The 23576-nt window shown below is 46.8% G+C and overlaps 1 protein-coding gene across 1 annotated transcript in view; it reads right to left on the minus strand.

Annotated features, from left to right (window-relative positions):
• LOC137434744 (protein mono-ADP-ribosyltransferase PARP6-like) overlaps window positions 1-22971 on the minus strand; it is a 36818-nt gene extending 13847 nt beyond the window's left edge. Inside the window, exons 1-8 of the mRNA XM_078785080.1 lie at window positions 22490-22971; window positions 21787-21841; window positions 19929-20063; window positions 18763-18828; window positions 8575-8642; window positions 8315-8363; window positions 5976-6088; window positions 1499-1571 (exon numbers count right to left, since the gene is read on the minus strand). Of these exons, the coding sequence (XP_078641206.1) occupies window positions 1499-1571; window positions 5976-6088; window positions 8315-8363; window positions 8575-8642; window positions 18763-18828; window positions 19929-20063; window positions 21787-21841; window positions 22490-22668 (738 nt within the window). The 5' untranslated portion in view covers window positions 22669-22971. The remainder of the gene's footprint in view (window positions 1-1498; window positions 1572-5975; window positions 6089-8314; window positions 8364-8574; window positions 8643-18762; window positions 18829-19928; window positions 20064-21786; window positions 21842-22489) is intronic.
• Window positions 22972-23576: the final 605 nt, after the last annotated feature.

Below are 23576 nucleotides of genomic sequence, written 5' to 3' on the forward strand. Positions count from 1 at the left end.
TATATTGAAATAAAAGATCATTTTTCTGATCTACATGGTTTTATTGAAACGGCAAGGTGTATTATTTGCCGACCCAGTGACCACAATTTCACGGAACCCCAATGTAGCAGGCTTAAGAAACACCTTGTTAAGGCAAAAAACGAATTAAAAGGATGATACGCAGATTTCCCTTTCCTTACCTCTTTTACATCTCCATGACTATTTTTGGTAGCCTCAATATAAATGGTGGCACGAGACAGTCTAGGATGCTCCAAGTGGTCAACCTTGTAAGGTTGGTCAGTCTCGGTCGGTCGGTCAGTCTCGGTCGGTCGGTCAGTCTCGGTCGGTCGGTCAGTCTCGGTCGGTCAGTCAGTCTCGGTCGGTCGGTCGGTCAGTCTCGGTCGGTCAGTCTCGGTCGGTCAGTCTCGGTCGGTCAGTCTCGGTCGGTCGGTCAGTCTCGGTCGGTCGGTCGGTCAGTCAGTCTCAGTCGGTCGGTCTCGGTCGGTCGGTCGGTCAGTCTCGGTCGGTCGGTCAGTCTCGGTCGATCGGTCAGTCTCGGTCGGTCGGTCAGTCTCGGTCTCTCTCTCTCTATCTCTGTCTCTCCCTCTCGCCCTCTAACCGCCACCAAGAACCCCATGAACAACAACAGCAATGCGAAGCTATTGTAGACCTGTGACTATAAACAATGACCTTTCTGCTTTCCTGAAAAATACACTGCACCCAATTTTGTAAACCACTCCATCATGTGCAAGTATGTTCATCATACCTTCAACTGCAAGACTAAATGGTGTCACTCGTGTATGCCTGTCTGAACAAAATAACGACATATTCACGAATTAGAACATGGAATTCAACGCATTAAAGTCCCACACTCTCACTAGCTCATTCCATAAGGATTGAATGGCGAATCATAGGCTACCCTCTGGCTACGGCTACCCTCTATCTCTCGGTGAGGCACAGTATAGGTGAGGCACAGTATAGGTGAGGTGAGGCTCAATGAGAGCTCCATAGCTTGGTGATCAGCCATAACCTGTCTTGGTCTGAAGGATGCTTGGTATTGTCCACCAAGTCCTCTTTGAACCATTTTATCTAATAAGTATGCAAAAAATACAATGGAAATCCAAACAGAATATTTTTCCCCAATTCAGGCTGGTGAAGCTGACTCTCCCTTTATTAACGTTGAGACTCTACCTTGTACTGAAAAATGTCATCTTTCAGCAAAGGGTAGAGCCTCAATGTCTGCTTCTCACTCAGTCTGGGCAGGATGGAGGCCTTGCTGTCCTTTCTCCTCTCTGTTCCATTGTTCTGTTCCATTGTTTTCCAGTTTATGAAACTTCTTTGAATTGGGCTTTATTACTGGGGAAAACCCTGTGGATTATTTTCACCAATCTCAAACAGCACCTCTTTAACATGGGTGTCAAAGCTTCCAGAACAGCCATTGTAGTTACGTCCACAAACAAACACGCGAATCTGCCTTTCACAAGAATATTGCAAACTACTCACGTCATGACGTACTTACCCGCTGTCGGGTGTAAGACTTGACCAACAGACCTTGGTGAATAATGGAATGCAACTTCCCAAAAGATGATCCACTGGAGGGCAGAAACAGTTAACATCAGAAATAAAACACAGCAGTCACCAAGCAAATAATCTGTACATATCACTGCAGGTACTGCATTTTGATGAATTAGAGAAAACAAGTACAGGTATTTAACGTCTAAAAAAAATTGTAAATCTGATTAATAACATTCAAATTTGATTAACAGCAACGGAACAACAAAAATGTAACTGGAAGTGGTGTTCAGGAAGTTTCTTGCCTGACCTATTTAATGACATCTTATGACCCAACAGATACTTATGATTTGATGTTTTACTTTTAAACAGGCTTTTTATGTTTGCAGGTGTACAAACTTGACAATGCGAGTTAGTCATTGGTGTTTTGAAAAATGAAGAAGACTGGAAACAGTGATCAATTACCTCCTTATCAATGACCCTGAAGGAAATGCATGAAAGCAGAAAGGAAATGCAAGGACAACGCTGTGGCCGATTGCCTCTCCCGGTCCGGCGCGAACGCCGTCCACCTGGGTGTGGATTTTGCCCGCATGGCGGCCGACCAAACCGCCGACCCCACGGTGCACGCCCTCCGGACAGCGGACACAGGCCTGCGGTTAGCCAACGTCCCCTTCGAGGACACAGGCACGGTTCTCCTGTGCGACGTTTCCCTGGGCCAACCTCGCCCCATCCTGCCCACCGGATGGCAGCAGCACATTTTTGACGCCCTCCACGGCGTTTCCCACCCGGGCCGGAAGGCATCGCAGAAGCTCGTGGCAGCGAAGTTCGTCTGGCACGGGCTCCGTAAAGACGTCCGCGACTGGGCCAATGCCTCTGTCGCCTGCCAGCGCGCGAAGGTCCACCAGCACACCCAGGCCCCGTTGGCACCATTCGACGTGCGTGCGCGGTGCTTCGACCACGTCAATGTGGACCTGGTGGGACCCCTTCCCTCCTCGCGGGGCTTCACCCACCTCCTCACGATGGTGGACAGGACCACCAGGTGGCCGGAGGCCGTCCCGCTGGCATCAACAACATCCGCCGACATGGCGCAGGCCTTCATTGGCACTTGGATTGCCCGTTTCGGCGCCCCATCGGACATCTCCTCCGACAGAGGCCCGCAATTCACCTCCGAGCTTTGGGGCGCGGTCGCCCAGGCCTTGGGGGTCAAGCTTCATCGCACCACGGCCTACCACCCCCAAGCCAATGGCTTGTGCAAGCGGTTCCACCGCTCGATGAAGGCCGCTCTCAGGGCCAGCCTCCAGGACGACGGTTGGGCCGACAGGCTCCCGTGGGTCCTATTGGGCCTCCGAACGGCCCCTAAAGAGGACCTCCAGGCTTCCACCGCTGAGCTGGTCTACGGCCAGCCACTGCGTGTGCCGGGCGAGTTCATCCCTGACGCCACCGGCCCCTGGTCCGCGGCTCGCCAACGCTCGGTCCTCCAAGACGCCGCCAGGAGATTCGCCCCCGTGCCCACGTCCCATCACGGCTGCCCCCAACCCCACGTCCCCCCAGCACTTCGCACTGCGGAGTACGTTTTTATCCGTAACGACGCACACCGGGGACCGCTCCGGCCGCCATACGATGGACCTTTCCGGGTCCTGAAGAGGGACGACAAGTCGTTCATCGTGGATATCGGCGGCGAACCAGACCACATCTCCGTGGACCGCCTCAAACCGGCCCATTTGGACCTCGACCAACCTCCATGGTTGGCCCTTCCTCCACGGCGGGGCCGTCCCCCGTCAACCAAGCCCCCCTCCCGACCATCCACCGCCACGCCACCTACCAGCCCCACACGAATCACAAGGGGTCGTTTCGGCCGGGTCATCAAGACCCCCCTCAAACTCACTCTCCCGGTGCAAGTTAATTCTGGGGGGGGCGCATGTAGCGGTTGCCGGAAGCATACACAATCACCTTGCACCGGCCGATGACGGCAAGTGAGTGCACACCCGTGGTTGTCACAGAGGAGGTGACCGAGGAGGGGGCACGAAGAGGTGTGTTGGTGAGGTGTACGAACGACGAGTGTGTGCCAAGGTGTGCGGTGGTCAGGTGTGTGACGAAGTCTATGAGTGAACCTGGAGGGTGTGTCAGAGAAGGTGCAATGACAAAGAGCATGGAGACAGCTGGATGTGTGAGCAAGGAACGGGCTGCGGGGTGTAAGCATGCAAGTGGAGCATCGACGGTAACCGGGATAGCAGTTCGATCGACCTGTAGCCGAAGCGGGCCCTCGGTGTATGCCGGGCTTCGTGTGCAGCGGGAACCAGCGGGGATCGTAACCACGGCGGTTTGGAAAGAACCGCCGTTCGCGATCCACGCCGGGCCGCGCTCCGAACGGTTGCGTCCTTGCTCCGCTCAGCGGAGCGGGCGGCCCGGTAGGAAGGGTCGACACGGCGACCCCTTTTGGTTGCGGCGTTCCGGCAGGGCAAGATCGGGTCATCAGGCAGGAGACCGAAAGGCTCCGCGCCGAGGTGGACCTTGGGATCTCGGCATGAGCGAACCCCCTTCCCTGCACCGAATGCCGGACGGATCCAACCGCCGGCAACGAACCACCCGCCTTCACTGCTCGACTTGGCGAAGCCAAGTTCTGAGCATGTAAAGACGCACCGAGGCTCGAGTTAAAGGACATTTGTTAGGGATAGGGAATTTGTAATTGGAAAATTTTGATTGGCTGAAATTGGATGGGCCAAATTGGTAGTGGAAGATACCCGATGTGATGGGATGGCAACTCTGCCATCCCTCACAGAGGGGGCAAAGGAGCAATAGCTATGGGGTTTGGCAGTGAAAACTAGCCCGGGAGGGTTAGGATAAAGTGTGTAGGGATCTAGAGAAGATGACCATAGGTAACGGTAAGGTTAGGAAGCAACATTGGACAGGTAGTTGGGGACATAAAGAGGGTAGTTGGATTATAATGACGAGGGAGCGCAATAGTTTAAAGGGGCGACTGGGAAGCGCGAGTTTCAGAGGGGAGTAGTTAGGTCAGATGATGCCGTGTGAGTGTTGGAGGTGTACTCAGGAGTGTATTGTGAGAAGGTGATTGTGAGTTGTATTGAGCGTGGAAGAGTATGGAGCAGTGAGTGAGGAACAATTGTGATTGCACAGGTGTGCAACTGAACAGGTGTATGGAGCAGTGTATGAGTGAGTGATGGTGATGTGTGTTGTGTTGACCAAATGGTCCTGGGAGGAAGGAGGGTGCAGGAAGCACCAGGAGGAGTGATTGCACAGGTGTGCAACTACAGGTGTATGGAGAATGGTTGAGTGGAATATATGGAGTATGGAATGGATGGTATGGAGTGAGTATGGTGGAAACAGTGGAGTGGAGTGGATGGTGCGAAGGTGCGAATGGGGGAAAAGTGGACCCTATCACGAATACCCGGGGAGGGTAGTTTAAGCGTTAGGTAGAGGGTACAGGTAAATTGTGGTTGGATATTGGCATCTGTGGTGCGTGGTGGAAGAATTGAGTTTGGATGGGTGCATTAGTGACGTGGAAATGGCTGGGCGTGTGGCCTGTTAGTGTGTGTAGTTGGTTGGGCACTCCACCACTGTGAGGATGTCGGCCAGGTGAGGCCGCAGGTGAGCTCTGGGAGCCGGTAGTTGTGGATGGGGCCCGAGGATCCGGAGGATGGACCCGGGTAGCCCAGTGCCAGAGAGGGCACCGAGTGGGGAGAGCGCCAGAGGGCCTTCCCCAGTAGATAGGTTAGGATAAGGAGCAGGTAAGCTCGGAGGCAACTGCAGTGGTGGAGGTGTGCAGGTGGGTAGACCTGCTGGGAGAGCCACACGACCCAGTCCTGAAATTGTGCAAGGGCACAGGGAGTTGAATCGGGGGAGTGAGACCCCAAATTGATGAAGCACCACAGTTTGGTCAATGGGAATTTGGTTCTTAAAACCGCACAGAGTAAGATTGCCAATGGTTTTGCAGGGAAAGACCCCGGGTAGTGTAAAGTGTATTAAAGTCATTTAGAAGATAGTTAGGATTAAGAATCTCCTCGCACCATCTACATCCACTCACCTGAGGTGGCAGAACTCCACACCATGCCATGGATGTTTTGATTCTTTTTATTGTGCAAATGTTTGGAATGTGAGACGCATCATGACATGGGTGTGACATTGTGCTTTGTTGTTCCATCTCTCCCTCCTTATGAGGATTGATGATGAATTGGTGATGGCAAATTTTGAAGTAGTGGGAGTAAAGACGAATTTGGTATAGGGGAGATATGGGGAAGACGAGACAGATAGCGACGGATTTGTAAGGTGTAGGGTAATGTGTAGATTTTTGTAAATATGGGGTAAGGGCAAGGGTAGAGTAGGTAACAGGGGGGGTGACGTACGGTAGGGACGAGCTGTCGTCGTCGTCGTCGTCTATGATGAGACGATAATTAAAATAAGTGTTGACTTTTGAGCAAACGTTTTTAAAATGCAATATAAAATACAGATCAACTCTCCATACTTACTGGAAGGCAAAGGCACTCCCATACTTCCTTCTTGCTGAAATAAATTTCGCTTCTGTATTACTTGGAGCAGTGAGGAACAAAAACTGATGCCGTGTGGACATGAAGAGAAGTTCCTGTGGAATGATTGACAGAAAGAGACGTTCAGAGAGAGGGAGAGAAAGAGGGAGATATGGAGAAAAAAAAACAAAGAGAGAGAGAGAAAGAGAGCGACGAAGGTGGAGTGAATAAATATTAATGTGCAACGTCTTTCCTTTCCCCTCATCAATCATTTGACAAAAAAGTACAAATTACAATATAAGAATATGATCATCAAATCTGCACAGTACTCCCATTGTTCTTGCATTCATCATAACAATTATAATCATTAATTTAACAGAAATGGATTACATAGTTGTACACCTAATGTATAAACAACAGCAACCCAAAAGCGAGTGACAGCTTTTCCGACAGCCCAAATCCCACGTTGAGCTCCGCTCGTCACAGAGAGTATGATCCCGTAAGCCCAGAATCTCTCCAAACGCTGGGTCAACAACCTCGGCTGTGGGCCTATATCTGTAGATCCATGACCTCAACGATGTCAAGGCAGTCAGCCAATCCGGCGAATGCAACCTCGTCATTCAAAATGTACACTTGCAACACATAGCATTACATGTACATGCTTAGCTATTGCTTAATTCACCAAGAACAAGACTGGCGTATTTAGAATACGGTATAAGAAACTTGAATACGGTAGAAGAAAACAACTTTTTACCTCCGCCACCAAAGCTGGATGGAGGTTATGTTTTCACCCCTGTCTGTCTGTCTGGCCGTTTGTCTGTCCGTTTGTGAACAAAATATCTCAAAAAGTTGTGGACGAAATTTGGCAGAGATGTAGCGTATGTGACAAGGACGGAATGATTAGATTTTGGTGAAGATCCGGATTCAGATCCGACTCATAGAATTTTCAAAGTGATTCTTCACCATTGAGAGATATGGCCAAAACTATACATAGCAGGGTATCTCAAAAAGTTGTGGATGGATTTGGACGAAATTTGGCAGAGATGTAACGAATGTGACAAGGACGAAATGATTAGATTTTGATGAAGATCCGGATTCAGATTTGGCTCCTATAATTTTCAAAGTGATTCTTCACCATTGAGAGATATGGCCAAAAACTATACATAGCAGGGTATCTCAAAAAGTTGTGGATGGATTTGGACGAAATTTGGCAGAGATGTAACGAATGTGACAAGGACAAAATAATTAGATTTTGATGAAGATCCGGATTCAGATTCGGCTCCTAGAATTTTCAAAGTGATTCTTCACCATTGAGAGATATGGCCAAAACTATACATAGCAGGGTATCTCAAAAAGTTGTGGATGGATTTGGACGAAATTTGGCAGAGATGTAACGAATGTGACAAGGACGAAATGATTATATTTTGATGAAGATCCAGATTCAGATTCGGCTCCTAGAATTTTCAAAGTGATTCTTCACCATTGAGAGATATGGCCAAAAACTATACATAGCAGGATATCTCAAAAAGTTGTGGATGGATTTGGACGAAATTTGGCAGAGATGTAACGAATGTGACAAGGACGAAATGATTAGATTTTGATGAAGATCCGGATTCAGATTCGGCTCCTAGAATTTTCAAAGTGATTCTTCACCATCGAGAGATATGGCCAAAAACTATACATAGCAGGATATCTCAAAAAGTTGTGGATGGATTTGGACGAAATTTGGCAGAGATGTAACGAATGTGACAAGGACAAAATAATTAGATTTTGATGAAGATCCGGATTCAGATTCGGCTCCTAGAATTTTCAAAGTGATTCTTCACCATTGAGAGATATGGCCAAAAACTATACATAGCAGGGTATCTCAAAAAGTTGTGGATGGATTTGGATGAAACTTGGTGGACCGATTGGGTGTCTGACATGGACAAATATATTCGATTTTGGTGAAGATCGGAATATGGATTCCGATATGAGAATTTTTTTTTAAAAGTGATTCTTCACCATTGAGAGATCGGACCAAAAACGATACATAGCAGGGTATCTCAAAAAAGTTGTGGACGGATTTGGACGAAACTGGGTGGAGAGGTTGTGCTTGTGCCAAGGAAGAATCGATTCAATTTTGGTGAAGATCCGGATCCAGCTAGTATAATTTTTAAAGTGATTCTTCACCATTGAGTTATATGGCCAACCAGGTAGAGGTATGCTCTCTACTGAGTGCCGTTCTAGTTCATTTATTAATTATTGCCAGATGCTCTTGGCTGTTGAGCTCTATTTATTTACCTTGGTCCACAGAGGAAAAAAACCCATGATATTTGGGCATGTTGCAGATAGCGACTCACCTGACTGGCGGGAAGTTTCACGATTGGGATTCCGACGCTTTCAATGACCCTGCAGGAGAAAAACAAAGGAATACATCCCGAATGCCTCATCTTACTTGCAACGGAAATGACCACCAAGTGCATAAAACAGCTGATGAATGCAATTGCATATCATTGGGGAAGACAATATGGGAGAAACATATGCACTTCTTAAAATTAACACAAACTCAAAAAAATCATCACAATTGAAGGAAACATGTCAACAGAAAAATAATTCTTACCATTTCAACAGAGGATACGCCAAAGGATCCTTGTTCTCCAAACGTTGTTTTATTTGCATGGAAGACCACTTAAAAGAAAAATTTTAAAAGCAATGTTATTTTGTTAGCCTTACATCACGTGAGTCGCAGACTCTATGTCTATGACATAGTACAACGGTTTTGGTGAATAATAATATCTCGCTCATATTTATATTAATAATATATTATAATAATATCATATTATATATTAATATCGATATAATAAAATCTCACTAATAATAAATAATAATATTGAATAATAATAAAATAATAAATAATAATATCAATAATAATAATATCTCACACATAAACTCCCTCACTCTTCAATCTCACTCCTCCCTCCAGGCCTTTAAGACAGCTGTTCACCACCATCTCTTATCTTCCCCCATCCAAAAACCTTGATCTTTTCTACCCCTGTTAATTCACCCCAGATCCACTTTTTTGAAATTTCAACTGCTTTCCTGAAAGTCCGAGCTGTGTCCATGTGTTTTATACCTCTCCCAACCCCCCATCCCCCCCTTCCCAAGCCTCCTCCCCCAAGCCCTCTCCCTCCCACAGATCTCCTGATGTCCCTGCTCTCCATCTTGTCTCCCGCTCCCTTTATCATATGTTTTATGCTTTATGTGTCAGTTTGTCTTTTTGTAATCAGTGTGAGCTCTTCCACGAGCCTCGATCTTGTATACAAAAAAACCCCCCAAAAAACGGTTCTGCTGTAATTAGTGATTGAGTGTGGTCAGGTTTCAAATCACTTTGTTAAACCACATTCGACAGCGAAGAAAAACACACTGTGGTAATATGGATCCTCTAAAGTCTAAAAAGCATCATTAAACAACAACGGTGGACATTTGAATAACGTCTGCAAAGATGTTTCAAATCGCTGCTTGTTGGAATTAGCGAGGGGTGCGGCATTCCCGAGAACAGGCTTCATCTTCACGAAGTTGAGAATGTCGTGGAATGACTCGTTATTTAGTATTACACACGACCATAGATGTAATCATTCATGTCTCGCAACACATGACCACGATTGGCCAATCAGCAGAGGATCCTAACAACGATTCTTCTTCTCGCTCCACCGACAATGCAGTGACTCGTTATTTGGTATTACACATGACCATAGATGTAATCATTCATGTCTCGCAACACATGACCACGATTGGCCAATCAGCAGAGGATCCTAACAACGATTCTTCTTCTCGCTCCCCCGACAAGAATATATTGCGGATAAGAAACTTTGGCGCAGGTAGAAGTCATTATTTCGCTCTTTATTTTTCCTTTTTCTTTTCTCTCTTTTTAGCTGCGACGAGCAGCTCTATGAGAGGACCGCGTTGTTGTTCGTGTTGTTGGGGTGCCTTTTTGAACAGCGCATGCGCATACACTCGGACGTGCGTTGGTATGAGGTAAGAACATCGCGGACGAAAATCGGGATTTGTTTGAAGAAACCAGAATAAATTTAGCAACAAAGACAACATGAAAGTTTTCATATCAATCTCGTTTCACAGAACTTGACACAAATTAGGTGTAATTAACATAAATATACATGAAAACAATTTGCACAGGGGCCGAGCCTCGGGGATGCTTAGTCCACCAGCAGAATCCCAGCGTATGCAGGTACACAATACAAATAGACATACAGCGGATTGAGAAATACCAAAGAAGCGACCACAGTGTGAGACTTGGCATATGGTCACACTTTACCGGTGAAATACGGTTGCATGGACATTTACCTCAGACCAAAACAGAACAGAAATAACATTCACGTCCATACATTATATGTAATCAGTTGATGAAGCATGTTGCATCGCAAAACAAAGGACAAGACCAGAACTGAAAGACAAAAACACGTGTATAATTTAATGACTGGTCGAATTTGGTAGCGCATATTGCAACAGATATCCTCATGATTCTACACGTCGCAGCTGGTGACCATACTGTGGTCATTTTTCTCTTTTTTGTCTATGTAGAAGTGAACTCTTGTAAACTACTTTTTGTAAGGCTCACTTATCTGCATCTGGATATGTTTTTGGGTTAACAGCGATTAACAGACTTCGGACTTCCGCTTCCGGTCTTGCCGGCGAGGTTTCGTGTATTCGCAGCTCTCCACGCTCTCCATCGAAATCGAAGTCAAGTAATTGTTCCCATTTGTATTTTCGTTATAACTGTATTTATTTTATGGTGTGTGTACGTATATTGTGTCCCGAGGAAGATTTTCGGTGCAAATCTTTCATACCTGTATTGAAAATCGTGTTAATTCGTGTCGTGTCTTGAGGCCTTGTACAGTGTACAACCTTGAGGCTTTGTTTTTCTCTCAGCGGTCCGTTGTTTGTGCTCCAATAACTTTCGTTCTCTGTTTTCCCAGTCTTTTCACCCCATAGCCTACTTCCTTGTGTAAATCTCAACTCAAAAAAACCAAGAAAACAAAAAAAAACATTTCCTTCTCTGTTCTTATTCTTTGTTCTCATTCGTTCATTCGTTCGTTCGTTCTTCGACCACGTGTTTCTCCCCCATTTCCCCAGATAGTTTTCACTGTTATTAACCTTACAATGTTTACACTTTCCCCTCAAGTTCTGTATTCCATCGTATATTGTAACACCTTTTTCTTCTTCTTCTTGAAAAGGCTGCTTTCGACTTGCTCACCAAATCTATTCATCCCAAAAAAAATTCCATCTCCTATAGTGCCTTTTTTCTACATTCCCTAAACTCTCCTGCACTCCATCCTCCATCCAGCGTCCTTAAACGTATTTTTGACTCGAAGGTCACAAGAAACTCATTTTGCAATAAATGTTCGTTTCCCATTAATCGTACACTTTCTAAAATCCAATCTCACCCCTCCCGTCCAAATCTTCCCCATAACCCCTCCCCTCCAAATCTTCCCCATCACCCCTCCCCTCCAAATCTTCCCCATCACCCATCCCTTTCAAATCTTCCCCCTTTCCCCTCCCTTCCTAATCCTCCCCATCACCCATCCCTTTCAAATCTCCCCCCTTGCCCCCTCCCTCCTAAACTACCCCCTCACCCCTCCCCTCCAAATCTCCCCCATATCCCATCCCTTTCAAATCCCTCCCCTTGTCCCTTCCCTCCCAAACTCCCCCCTAGCCCCCCCCTTCAAATCTCCCCACCCTCATTTCTTCTCAATTTCCCCCCTCTCACTCCCCCTCCTCAAAGCGTCCTTTCACCTCATTGTGCCTTACCTAATCACCATCAAACCTTTTGTCCGCCCCATCCTTCCCTTTCTCCGAGCCATTCTGAAATCTCTGACACACCTTCAACAGCTCTCCCTACCTCTTCCACCTCTTCCACATCTTACCCTACCCCTCCTCCCCCCTGTTCTGTATCCGATGCTCCCCCTTCCTCTTCATTAACGGTATGGACCTCAAACATCCGGGGCCTTCGTTCAAACTTAACTGATCTCTCCATACAGGTTGCTTCTGTCAAACCAGACGTGATCTGCTTAACAGAAAGTTTCCTCCTTCATGATGTCTCTGATTCCTTAGTATCTCTCCCGGGTTACTCCCTCCTCCGGTATGATAGACCTGAGCCTCGTCCTGGAGGTGGGGTTGCTATCTTTATCAAAAACTCTCTTCCTCACTCGCCCTGCACTGCACTCTCTCCACCTCACCCCCAGGAATACCTCTGGCTACGGCTTCCCCTTCGCTCCCACCTCTTGTTCATATGTGTGTTGTACCGTCCACCAAACAGTGATGACTCCATCTACATCTTGCTGTCTGATAATATGGACCAACTTCTATCTACTCATCCCAAATCTCTCTTCCTCATATGTGGTGATTTCAATTGTCACCATGCGAGTTGGCTGGGTGTGGGTACCTCTCTCACCAGCCATGGCTCCTCAGCAAAGGACTTCTGCGACTCACTGGGACTGACACAATCTGTCAATTTCCCGACCTGGATCTCAGTCAACGGAGCATCTTCTCTTCTGGACTTGGTTATGACTAACTTCCCTGAAAATGTCTGCTGCTCTTCTTCTGCTCCAATCGGATCATCTGATCATGTCCTTGTTAAAGTGGACATCTCTCTGACCATTCTCAGGGAGCCTGCTCAGCGTCGACGAGTCTGGCATTTCACTCAGGCCAACTGGCACGGTCTTCAAGCAGCCATCAATCATCTGGACTGGTCTCCCATCTCTACCACCTCTGACATCAACTCATCCTGGGAATTCTTCCAAAGTAAATTGCTCTCTCTCATGCACAGATTTATCCCATCTCGTCTTCAGTTGTCATACCCTTCCTCCCGTCCATGGTACACGGAATCTTGTGGTGAGGCTGTTGCCCGGAAACAACTTGCCTTCGTCTCCTGGAAAGCAAATCCAACGGAAGGAAATCTCATTTCCTTTCACAAAGCCCGAAACAAGTGTGTGTCCACCCTCAGGATAGCCAGGAAACAATATCTCTCCGTTGTCAAGACCGAACTCTCTTATCTGTCTCCCTCTTCCAAATCCTGGTGGCATCTGGTCAAATCTGTTTCTGGTGTTTGTTCCCCCTCCATCCCCTCCCTTACCTCAAACGGCGACACAGCTGACTCCGCACGTGAAAAAGCTGAATGCCTCAACTCTGTGTTTGCATCTAAATCTTGTGTCCCAAACCCATCCCTCTCTGTACCCACCATACCCAGTCGTACCCAGCTGCTCCTGGACTCCGTGTCTTTTCCTCCTGACAAGGTGGAAAAGTTTCTGTCAACCCTTGACTCTGATTCTGCAACTGGACCTGACGGCATCAGCCCACGGGTCCTAAAATCCTGTTCTTCCGCTCTTTCACTCCCTCTCTCTGTTCTCTTCACCCTCTCTTTTGCTAAAGGTCAACTGCCATCTGCTTGGAAATCAGCCAACATCACCGCTTTGCACAAAAAAGGTGCAAAAACTGATCCTAGCAACTACAGACCAATCAGCCTTCTTCCAATTATCAGCAAAGTCATGGAATCCATCATTGCTTCGGATACGAAATCTTTCCTCTTCTCCAATGGCTTGAACTCTGATCATCAATTTGGTTTCAGACTAGGTCACTCTACTCTGGACATGCTGCTTCTGCTGTCTCAACAATGGATGGAGGTCCTCAATGCCAAACAGGAAATTAGAGCTGTCTCCCTCGACATATCACGTGTCTTCGATACGGTCTGGCACCCCGCTCTGCTCACCAAACTCTCCTCCTTTGGTATCCATGGAAATCTCCACGCATGGCTGGCGGACTTCCTCTCTAGTCGTAGTCAACGTGTGGCCCTGAATGGGTTTCTCTCATCTCCTCTTCCTGGTCAGGCTGGAGTTCCCCAAGGCAGTGTTCTGGGCCCTGTGCTTTTTCTGGTCTTCATCAATGATTTCTCTGACTCTCTTGAAAATCCTCTCTATCTCTTTGCTGATGACTCCACTCTCTGCCGCTCCATTCCTCATCCCTCAGATCGGCAGTCTGCAGCCTCCTCACTCTCTGCAGACCTGGACAAAATCACAGACTGGGCAAACAAGTGGAACATGTCTTTCAATCCTGACAAATCTCACACTCTTACGATGACTCTCCGAAAAGACCGACTGGACAACCCTCCCATCTACTTTCTGAATAATCCTCTCCAAGAAGTTCTGTCACTCAAGCTTTTGGGTCTCACTATCTGCCATGATCTTTCCTGGGAAAACCACATTTCCAAGCTGGCCTCCAAAGCCAGTCGCCGACTGGGCATCCTCCGTCGTGCGAAGTCCTTCCTTGGCACACCTCAGCTCCTCACCACATACAAGGCTTTCATCTGCAGCTCAATGGAATACTGCTCTCCCCTCTGGGCTGGTGCTCCTGCCTCACACCTAGCTCGTCCTCACGCTGTTGAAACCAAAGCGTTCAGAATCATTGGAATCTCCCGCGATGACGCTATCTCCGAGGGCCTTTCACTTAATCACCGCAGGCAGGTTGGTAGTCTTTCCGTCTTCTACCGACTCCTCTCTGGCCTTGCTCTCCCAGCTCTCTCTGGGCTCTGTCCCCCAAATATTCCTGCAGGTCGCACAAGATCTGCCTGCAACCCTCTTGTGGTTAAACTGCCAAAATCAAGACTCTCTGCTCACCTTCACTCCTTCATTCCTCTTTTCTCCCGCCTCTGGAACAAACTCCCTCACTCTCTTCAATCGCACTCCTCCCTCCAGGTCTTTAAAACGGCTGTTCACCACCATGTCTTATCTTCCCCAATCCAAAACCTTGATCTTTTCTACCCCCGCTAATTTCACCCCAAATCCACTTTTTTGAGGTGACTTTTGACTTCTTTCCTGGAAGTCCTTGGTGTCCTTGCGTTTTATACCTATCCAGCCTCCCCCCAGGCCCTCTCCCTCCAAAAACATCTCCCGATGTCCCTGCTCTCAAATGTTGTGTTTGTGTGCTTCGTCCCCTTCTCTCCCCATCTTGTCGACCGCTCCCCTTTTTTATATACTTTGTTTGCTTGTTTGTTTGATTTGTTTGTTTGATAAATGTTAGCTCTTTCACGAGCCTCGACTCTGTATACAAAACCCCCCCCCCCACCCCCCCCCCCAGCGAAAACCCAAATCCTATCCAGATTCCTTCTGATGACTCCATCTTTACTTATTCGGGTCCTCATGAGGGCGCCAATGCTGTATTTGGTCTGGTGTTTGTACTGTTTCTGTTGCCACTACCTCTCAAGCGACAATATTCCATGCTTTAACCACTCTCTGATTGAAAGACCCCTGCCTTATTGCTCTCCAAACTCTGCTCCCTTTTTTACTTTCAAGCTATTGCCTGGATCGCCAAACATCGAGTTTGATCATCATATAAAGTTAACGGGTGACTTTTCCACGTTACATACAGCAACCAATTTGTAGGATTCTCAATTTAACCCCATATTTCTGCACTCTGCATACACTGCACTGCACTTATTCAATGCGTCAATGATTCGTATGGTGATGCAGTTTTCACTTTCTTGCCGAGTGGATTGTGATCCTGACGTCCATGTGATCCCGACGTGTGCTACCGAAGCAATGCCTTCGTACAGGTTATACTTGGTGCTTTGCGATTGAATTCACAGCATTGTTTTGTCCATCCGTGCTCGACCACACTAAAATACGCAATTTGATGTCTGTCTGTCTGAGGATTTTTGACTGCGATACATTCGGTCTTTACTTATACAATCTCAACCAAACAAGACAGGAGGACTAAGGGTCACAAAATGAAGGTTGCAGCGACTGAATTTGCCCCTCTCCCCAAGAGACTTTTCCCCGCAAAGGGGGTTGCATGTTAAAGTGTATATCCGTGTTCGGATAGCTTTAGCATGACGATTTTAAACGGTAAACAGTGAAAGTCTAATAACAAATGCAACAACAACACTAAATATAATAGCCTAATATTAATGCTCTTACAAAACAATACTAATAATATCCCATCTCTCCAAGGGTTTTTTCCTCCTTGAACAAACGCCATGTTAACGTGTATAAATAGCTTATCGTGCCGTTTTGGTGGGAGCACCCCAACTAGAAGTGAAAATATTATAAACTGCAAACACGTATGATTACCTTTTGAAACAGTCATTCCTGCTGTTTAACACGAAAATGAAAGGGAGGAAACCTGGGATGTGTTTAGTTTCCAAGCAGCTAGCCAGTGCTTGCCAAGCCATGCGTTCCTCAGCAACGGTTTTGAAAAGAAAAGACTTAAGCCACTTGGTGAGCGCTGTCCAAGAAATTTGGTAAATGAACACACCCCTGATGTGCTTGAGGACCGACCATACAGTCGTGGCCAAAAATGTTGGCACCCTTGCACTTTGTTCAAATAATGCACTATTTCTTCCAGAAAATTGTTGAAATTAAAAATATTTTGGTTTCCACATTTGTATTTCTTTGGCTTACAGTGGAACAAAACAAAAAAGCTGAAAAAACTATTAAATCTTAGCTTATTCCACACAGAAATCCTAAAATGGCCCAGACAATATTATTGGCACCTTTTGGAAGTTGTTAGAAATAATTAGATTTCAAGCAGGTGATTCTCCTTTACTTTGGAATTGAACTCACCTATGGTAAGTTGCAGGTGCCTGCAATATAAAAATCACTCATTCAACCAGTTTAAATGAAGAAAAGGAGTCATTCTGCTGTTTTGTGTCACTGTGTGTACCGCAGTGAGCATGGAGAAAAGAAAGAAAACCAGAGAATTGTCTGAGGAGGTCAGACACAATATTGTAGCCAAACATGGACAATCTCAAGGCGACAAGCCCATCTTCAGAGGCCTTGATGTTCCCGTGTCCACCGTACGCAACGTTATCAGGAAGTTTAAGGCCCATGGAACTGTAGCCAACCTCCCTGGACGTGGCCGCAAGAGAAAACTTGATCGAAGATTGCAGCGAAGGATTGTTTTGAATGGTGGAGAAAGCACCTCGATCAACTGCCAAACAGATTCAAGCTGACCTTCAGACTCAAGGTACGACAGTTTCAACTCACACCATCCGTCACCAACTCAATGAAAGGGGGTTCTATGGTAGGAGACCCAGAAGGACCCCACTACTGAGAGAGACATAAGAAAGCCCGACTGGAGTTTGCCAAAACACACCTGAACAAGCCAAAATCCTTCTGGGAGAATGTTCTGTGGACAGATGAGACCAAATTAGAGCTTTTTGGGAAAGAACATAATCTCTGTGTTTGCAGAAAACAAAATGAAGACTTCAAAGAAAAGAACACCTTCCCTACAGTCAAACCTGGAGGAGGTTCAGTGATGTTTTGGGGTTGCTGTGCTTCCTCTGCACTTGGTGCCTTGAATGTGTGCATGGCATCATGAAATCAGGAGTTTACACTGGCATTTTGGAGCACAATGTTGAACCCAATGTCAGAAAGCTGGGTCTTCGTCAAAGGTCATGGGTCTTGCAGCAGCACAATGACCCCAAACACACTTCAAAAAGCACCCAGGAATGGTTCAAGACAAAACGCTGGACTGTTCTGAAGTGGCCAGCAATAAGTCCAGAACTAAATCCCATTGAACACCTGTGGAGAGATCTGAAAACAGCAGTTGGGAGAAGGCACCCTTCAAATCTGGGAGAACTGGAACAGTTTGCACAAGAGTGGCACAAACTGCCAGTGGAGGTGTAGGAAGCTCATTCATGGCTACAGGAAGTGCTTTAACAACCTTTAGAGGCTTTTTTTCCCCGCAAAGCAGGGGTTGGCCTTTTTCGGGCATCGTGGTCCCCTTTTTGAAGCAATTTTTTTATGGCCAGATGCCCTTCCTGCTGCCAACTCTGTTAGTCACCTCTTGCAGCACACAGGGAATTACCAGTGAACTGGTGCTCAATTTGCCAACCTCAGAAGGATGACAGGCTGAGTCAACCCCCCTGGTGTTAATTCAGCGATCGACCGGGATTCGAAACCAGGATCCTGGGATCCCAAGCCGGCACCCTAACCGCGAAGCCAACACCAGGCTGCACAGGAAGTGCTTGACTGCAGTTATTTTGTCCAAAGGTTGTGCTACTAAATATCAAGTCCAGGGTGTCAATAATTTTGTCAATGCCATTTCTTTTTATTTTCTGATTTAAAGGGATATATTAAGTTCTGAATCAAAAACAAAGGTTCTGTAATATTAACAGTGAAATAAAGAATTGTGGAGACCAAATACTTTTGTCAAGTTCAACTTAATTTTAGAAATAATTGTGAGTTATTTGAAAAAAGTACCAGGGTGCCAATATTTTTGGCCACGACTGTAGATCTACTGTAATCTTTAGACCCCAGAGAGGAATGACCGTTCCTGCCGCTCCCGTAGGGAACTGGTGTACTAGTCCTTTTAAATACTAATCATCAAGCAAGCAAGTGCCATTTTAAAAGTCTTTGGTATGATTCAGATGGGGTTTGGACCACCGAGCACTCAGCCTCAAACTCGATGTTCTCACCATTACATCACTGAGTTACATTCCACTTAATAACTGCAAAAAGATATTCTTGCTTGGTTATTCTTACAACAAGACATGGTCCTCAAAAGAGCGTGACAGAGATTTTAGAATAAGCACTCGTGTCCTAGATCTTTGACCTTTTGAACCTCTAATCTCCATAGTCGATACTATGCAATGGTATCATCCATCATCGCTTGCTCTTTTGATGTTGCTCTTTGTGCTGGTTATTTTATGTATCACGGATTTTAAATGAAAATAAACATTTTGTAAAACTTGAAGCAAGCTTGAGTAAGTCAGGCAAAACTTTTCAAAATCACTTACTTTTGTCATCGTCTTCGGTGATGGAATTATCCAGAGAGTTTCTCTGAACTTTGCAAGTTTTTTTTTCTGTCAACAAAACAGAATTCAGTGTCAGAATGTGCACATTAAAATTAGATGTCGTCATGAAGTGGATTCAACAATGATTGCATATTGGACCGACGGTGAGAATAATAACTAGAACTGCCGCTTATAACTGCGAGCAGTTATTCCGGGCACCGAACGATGCCCGTTCCAATAATGATGCCATCCTATGCCACACATTCTCATGACGATGCCATCCTATGACAAATGCCATCCCACACCAAACATTCCAAGGACCATGCCATCCTCTTTCGTCATTTCTATCAAACTATATTTCTGGCTAGACGATCCCAATGACTGCCAATTATAACTGTGGGCAGTGATTATTTCTACAGGGGAGCTTCCAAACGGCGAGCCACGAGGAATGAAGTTTAAGTTTGACATAATAGTTCACATGGTTTGGCAGCCGGATGAGCTACCAGTCACACATAGAGACAGTCACACACATACAAAGACAGGCACACACATACAGAGACAGAGACAGGCACACAAATAGAGACAGAGACAGTCACATACACACAGAGACAGGCACACACACAGAGACAGAGACAGGGACAGTCACACACACAGAGGCAGCGACAATCACACACACACACACACACACACACACACACAGACAGTCACACACTCAGAGGCAGAGACAATCACACACACACAGACAGTCACACACACAGAGGCAGAGACAATCACACACACACACACACACACACAGACAGGCACACACAGAGACAGGGACAATCACACACACAGAGGCAGAGGCAGTCACACACATACAGAGACAGGTGCACACACACACACACACACACACACATTATATGTGACATACTATACATATTATACACACATATTATGCGTGCACACACAAACAGACAGATACAGGCATACACACACTCAGCCACACACTCACACACACTCACACACACTCACACACACACTATTCGTGACATGTTATACATATTATACACACATATGTGCATACACACAAACTGAGATGGATACTTTGAGACCTGGGCGGGCTCCACTCCACCTTCTGCAAGCGGTAACTCGTATATGGAGATAACAACCAACGACACACACTCACTCACATTCCCAGGGTGAAAGGCCAGAGTGTTGGTCTTCGGGTGAACAATCGTGGGATACGGGACAATCACCGATGGATTCATTCTGCATTTCAGGTCACTATTTGAAACTAAAGCTGCCGCAAGCAGAAGATCGAGCACCTGCGAGAAATGGACAAAACAGGGTTATAAAAGATAGCATGGTGAGGGGGAAACAACTTATTGGCCTTTTTCTCTCATCTATGACGAATTCGATATGAGCTGTTAACGCCATAACAATGTCCCTCAGTCAGTCAGTCCGCCCTTCCTTCCTTGCTTCCGTCCGTGGGTCCATTAACATTTTTCCGTATTCTTCCCTACTCTGCCGAGGTGGCTCAACGGATCGTTTTGAAACTCAGCATGATGATTCATGACGTCAGTGCAGCAAAACATATCATGGAGCCATTTTAAAATTTCCATTCAGGTGGTGAGATTAATTAGTTATATATATATATAATAACCACCTTTAGAGGCCATTTTTCCCTGCAAGCGGGGGTTGGCCTTTTTCGGGAACAGTGGTTGTTGTTGTTGTTGTTGTTTTTTTTTGGGTCCCCTTTTTGAAGCAATGTTTTACGGCCGGATGCCCTTCCTGACACCAACACTTTTTGCCGCCTTTAACGACAAACAGGGAATTACCAGTGAACTGGTACTCAAATTAGCCGACCTCGGAAGGATGACAGGCTGAGTCAATCTCCCTGGCGTTAATTCAGCGATCGACCGGGATTCGAACCCAGGATCCTAGGATCCTAAGCCGGCACCCTAGCCGCTAGCCCAACACCAGGGTTAGAACCCAGGATCCTAGGATCCTAAGCCGGCACCCTAGCCGCTAGCCCAACACCAGGGTTAAACCCAAGTTAATTAACTCAAAATCTAATCCATGTTTGTGTGGCCATCACATATCGCGAGATTCTCGCACAACACAAGGGGTCTCGTTGCTGTTTAATTTAAACCTCTTAATTTAATTTGATCTCGATCATAATTTAATTTATCCTCTTGATTCAATTTTAACCTCTTCATGTCATTAATAGCTTCTTGCTTTAAAGAACGGGAAAGAAAGGGGGGTGGGAGGACAGAGAGTTGGGATGGGGGTTGGGGGGCGAGGAAGGAGGTGGCAGGGAGGGGATAGTCCTTTTTAGTCCTTTTACCCTCAACCCTGAAAACCATTTAATACTATAGACACTATAGACCACAACTACTATTGGAAGGTACCCTTTGGACCTTTAGGCCCCATCAAACCTTTAGACTAGTAGACCGCGTAAGACCATTAAGTCCTCTTTAGGCATTTTAGACCCTCTAGATCAGGGGTGGCGAACCCGCGGCTCGCGAGCCGCACACGGCTCTTATCCAGCTCTTGTGCGGCTCGCGAGACCTCACCCCCATGTCATTCAAAACACCTCACCACCACGTAATTCAAAACACCTCACCCCCATGTCATTCAAAACACCTCACCACCACGTAATTCATAGCACCTCACCACCACGTGATTCAAAACACCTCACCACCACGTAATTCAAAACACCTCACCACCACGTAATTCAAAAAATCCTCACCACCACGTAATTCAAAACACCTCACCACCACGTAATTCAAAGCATTGCCGGGCGGGGGAGGGGAGGGGAGGGGGAAGAGGAGGGGAGGGGAACGGGGGGGAGGGGAGGGGAATGGGGGGGGAGGGGAGGAGAGGGGGGAGGGGAGGTGAGGGGGGGAGGGGAGGAGAGGGGGGAGGGGAGAAGAGGGGGGGGGAAGTACCCGGCAGGAGGGGAGAAGAGGGGGGGATAACTAGCATAGCCTTCGTGAAGGACACCTTGGTGTCTTGAATGTCCACCAATTACCAGTGCCAACTCACCGGTCCTCCGGCCTCACATCCATCAGAGGGATGGTGCACACATTGGTCCCTCACCCTGCCGACAAAACACCAGGGGGACAGTTTATAGCTGGGCCGGGATTCAAACCAGGCTATACAGGTCCGAGGCAAGTGTGAGTAAGTACCTCTACGTCATCCTGCAAACCCCTCGTTTATAGCTGCGTACTGCAAAACTCCAGTAATATTGGTTTAATGTGGTGTAGTTGATTTTAAATCATCTAATCATTTAAATCTTGATTATATTTCTGCACATCTCCCTTCAAGCCTCACATTGACCATTGCCTGTCAGTGACAGTCAGAGTTCCCCCCTTGCCCGGTCATTCCAAATCTTGTAATTTTCAAAATGTTTAATGCTGACACTTGATTAAGTGAAATAAAACTACAACAACAAAAATAAAGTTTCAAAACCTCCTCAAGAAAGTAAACTTTAAACTTCTCACAGCATCTTGTTCCCAACTTTACCTTTGTGTTTCTTTAAAACGTTGGTTGAGCATTCATTTTGTATAAATGAGGTGCAGGATAAGGACATTAAATGGCATCAATGTACATTTGAATAAATTGATTTGAGATGAGTACGCAATGTACATATCATTCATTTGATTTGAATCTGGGCTCCAAGATTGCGAACGAGCAATGTTTGCGTGAGTGTGGGATGCGGATCAGAAATAGAAGAAAGCGTTCTCACTTCAGCACTGGTTGACACCTCGATTTCGGCCTTAATAGGACCTTGCATTCTTTGCGAAGTTGTGTTGCAGGTATCTCTGATGCAGACTGTGGACTGTACAAATTGGAAAAGAAGAACAAAAGGAACAAAAGATTGTCATTCAAGAGGTGTCCCAAAAAAATAAAAACAAACACCGTCATTCTGGCCTTCCGACAACTGTTAGCTTTCCAAACCTTTCACGAGAATTGTGAGCACATTGGCATAATTTTGCTATGGAACCTCAATCGGGGTCGTTGGTGTTGTTGTTGAATAGCCCCGGCCAGTTCTCTCGAACAAGCCCGCAGCACGGACAGCCGATCGATCTCGCAGGAGCAACCCAGAGATCCCCCATATCCAGGATGGTGTACCCTGCCTTCACAAAGTCAGCGCCATGACAGAGTTAGAGGGAGAGAGAGGGGGGGGAGAGAGAGAAAGAGAAAGAGGGAAGGGGCGAGAGAGGGAGAGAGAGGGGGGGGAGGGGAGAGAGAAAGAAAGAGAAAGAGAGAGAAGGAGAGAGATGGGGGGGGGGGGAGAGAGAGAAAGAAAGAGGAAGGGAGAGAGAGGGAGAGAGAGGGGGGGGGGGAGAGAAAGAGAGGGAGGGAGAGAGAGGGGGGAGAGAGAGAGAAAGAAAGAAAGAGAAGGGGAGGCAGAGGAAGAGAGAGGTGGGGGAGAAAGAAAGAGAAAGAGAGAGAAGGAGAGAGAGGGAGGAAGAGAGAGGGGGGAGAGAGAGGGAGAGAGAGGGAGAGAGAGGAGGAGAGAGAGAGAAAGAAAGAGAGAGAAGGAGAGAGAGGGAGGAAGAGAGAGGGGGAGAAAGAGAGGGAGAGAGAGAGGTGGGAGAGGGGGGGGGGGAAGAGAGGGGGGAGAGAAATAAAGAAAGAGAAAGAGAGAGGAGGAGAGAGAGGGGGGGGGACAGAGGGAGGGGGGAGAGATTTGGGGGGGGGGGGGAGGAATAGAGAAAGAAAGAGAAGGAGAGAGAGAGAGAGAAGAGGGAAAGGGCCAGTCTATGGGGACCGATCGGATCGGCGCTCTGACCATGACCATGACCACACTGTCTTGATTAATCTGGGCA

The sequence above is a fragment of the Myxine glutinosa genome, chromosome 9, assembly GCF_964187855.1.
Source record: "Myxine glutinosa chromosome 9, kmMyxGlut1.1, whole genome shotgun sequence".
NCBI lineage: Eukaryota > Metazoa > Chordata > Myxini > Myxiniformes > Myxinidae > Myxine > Myxine glutinosa.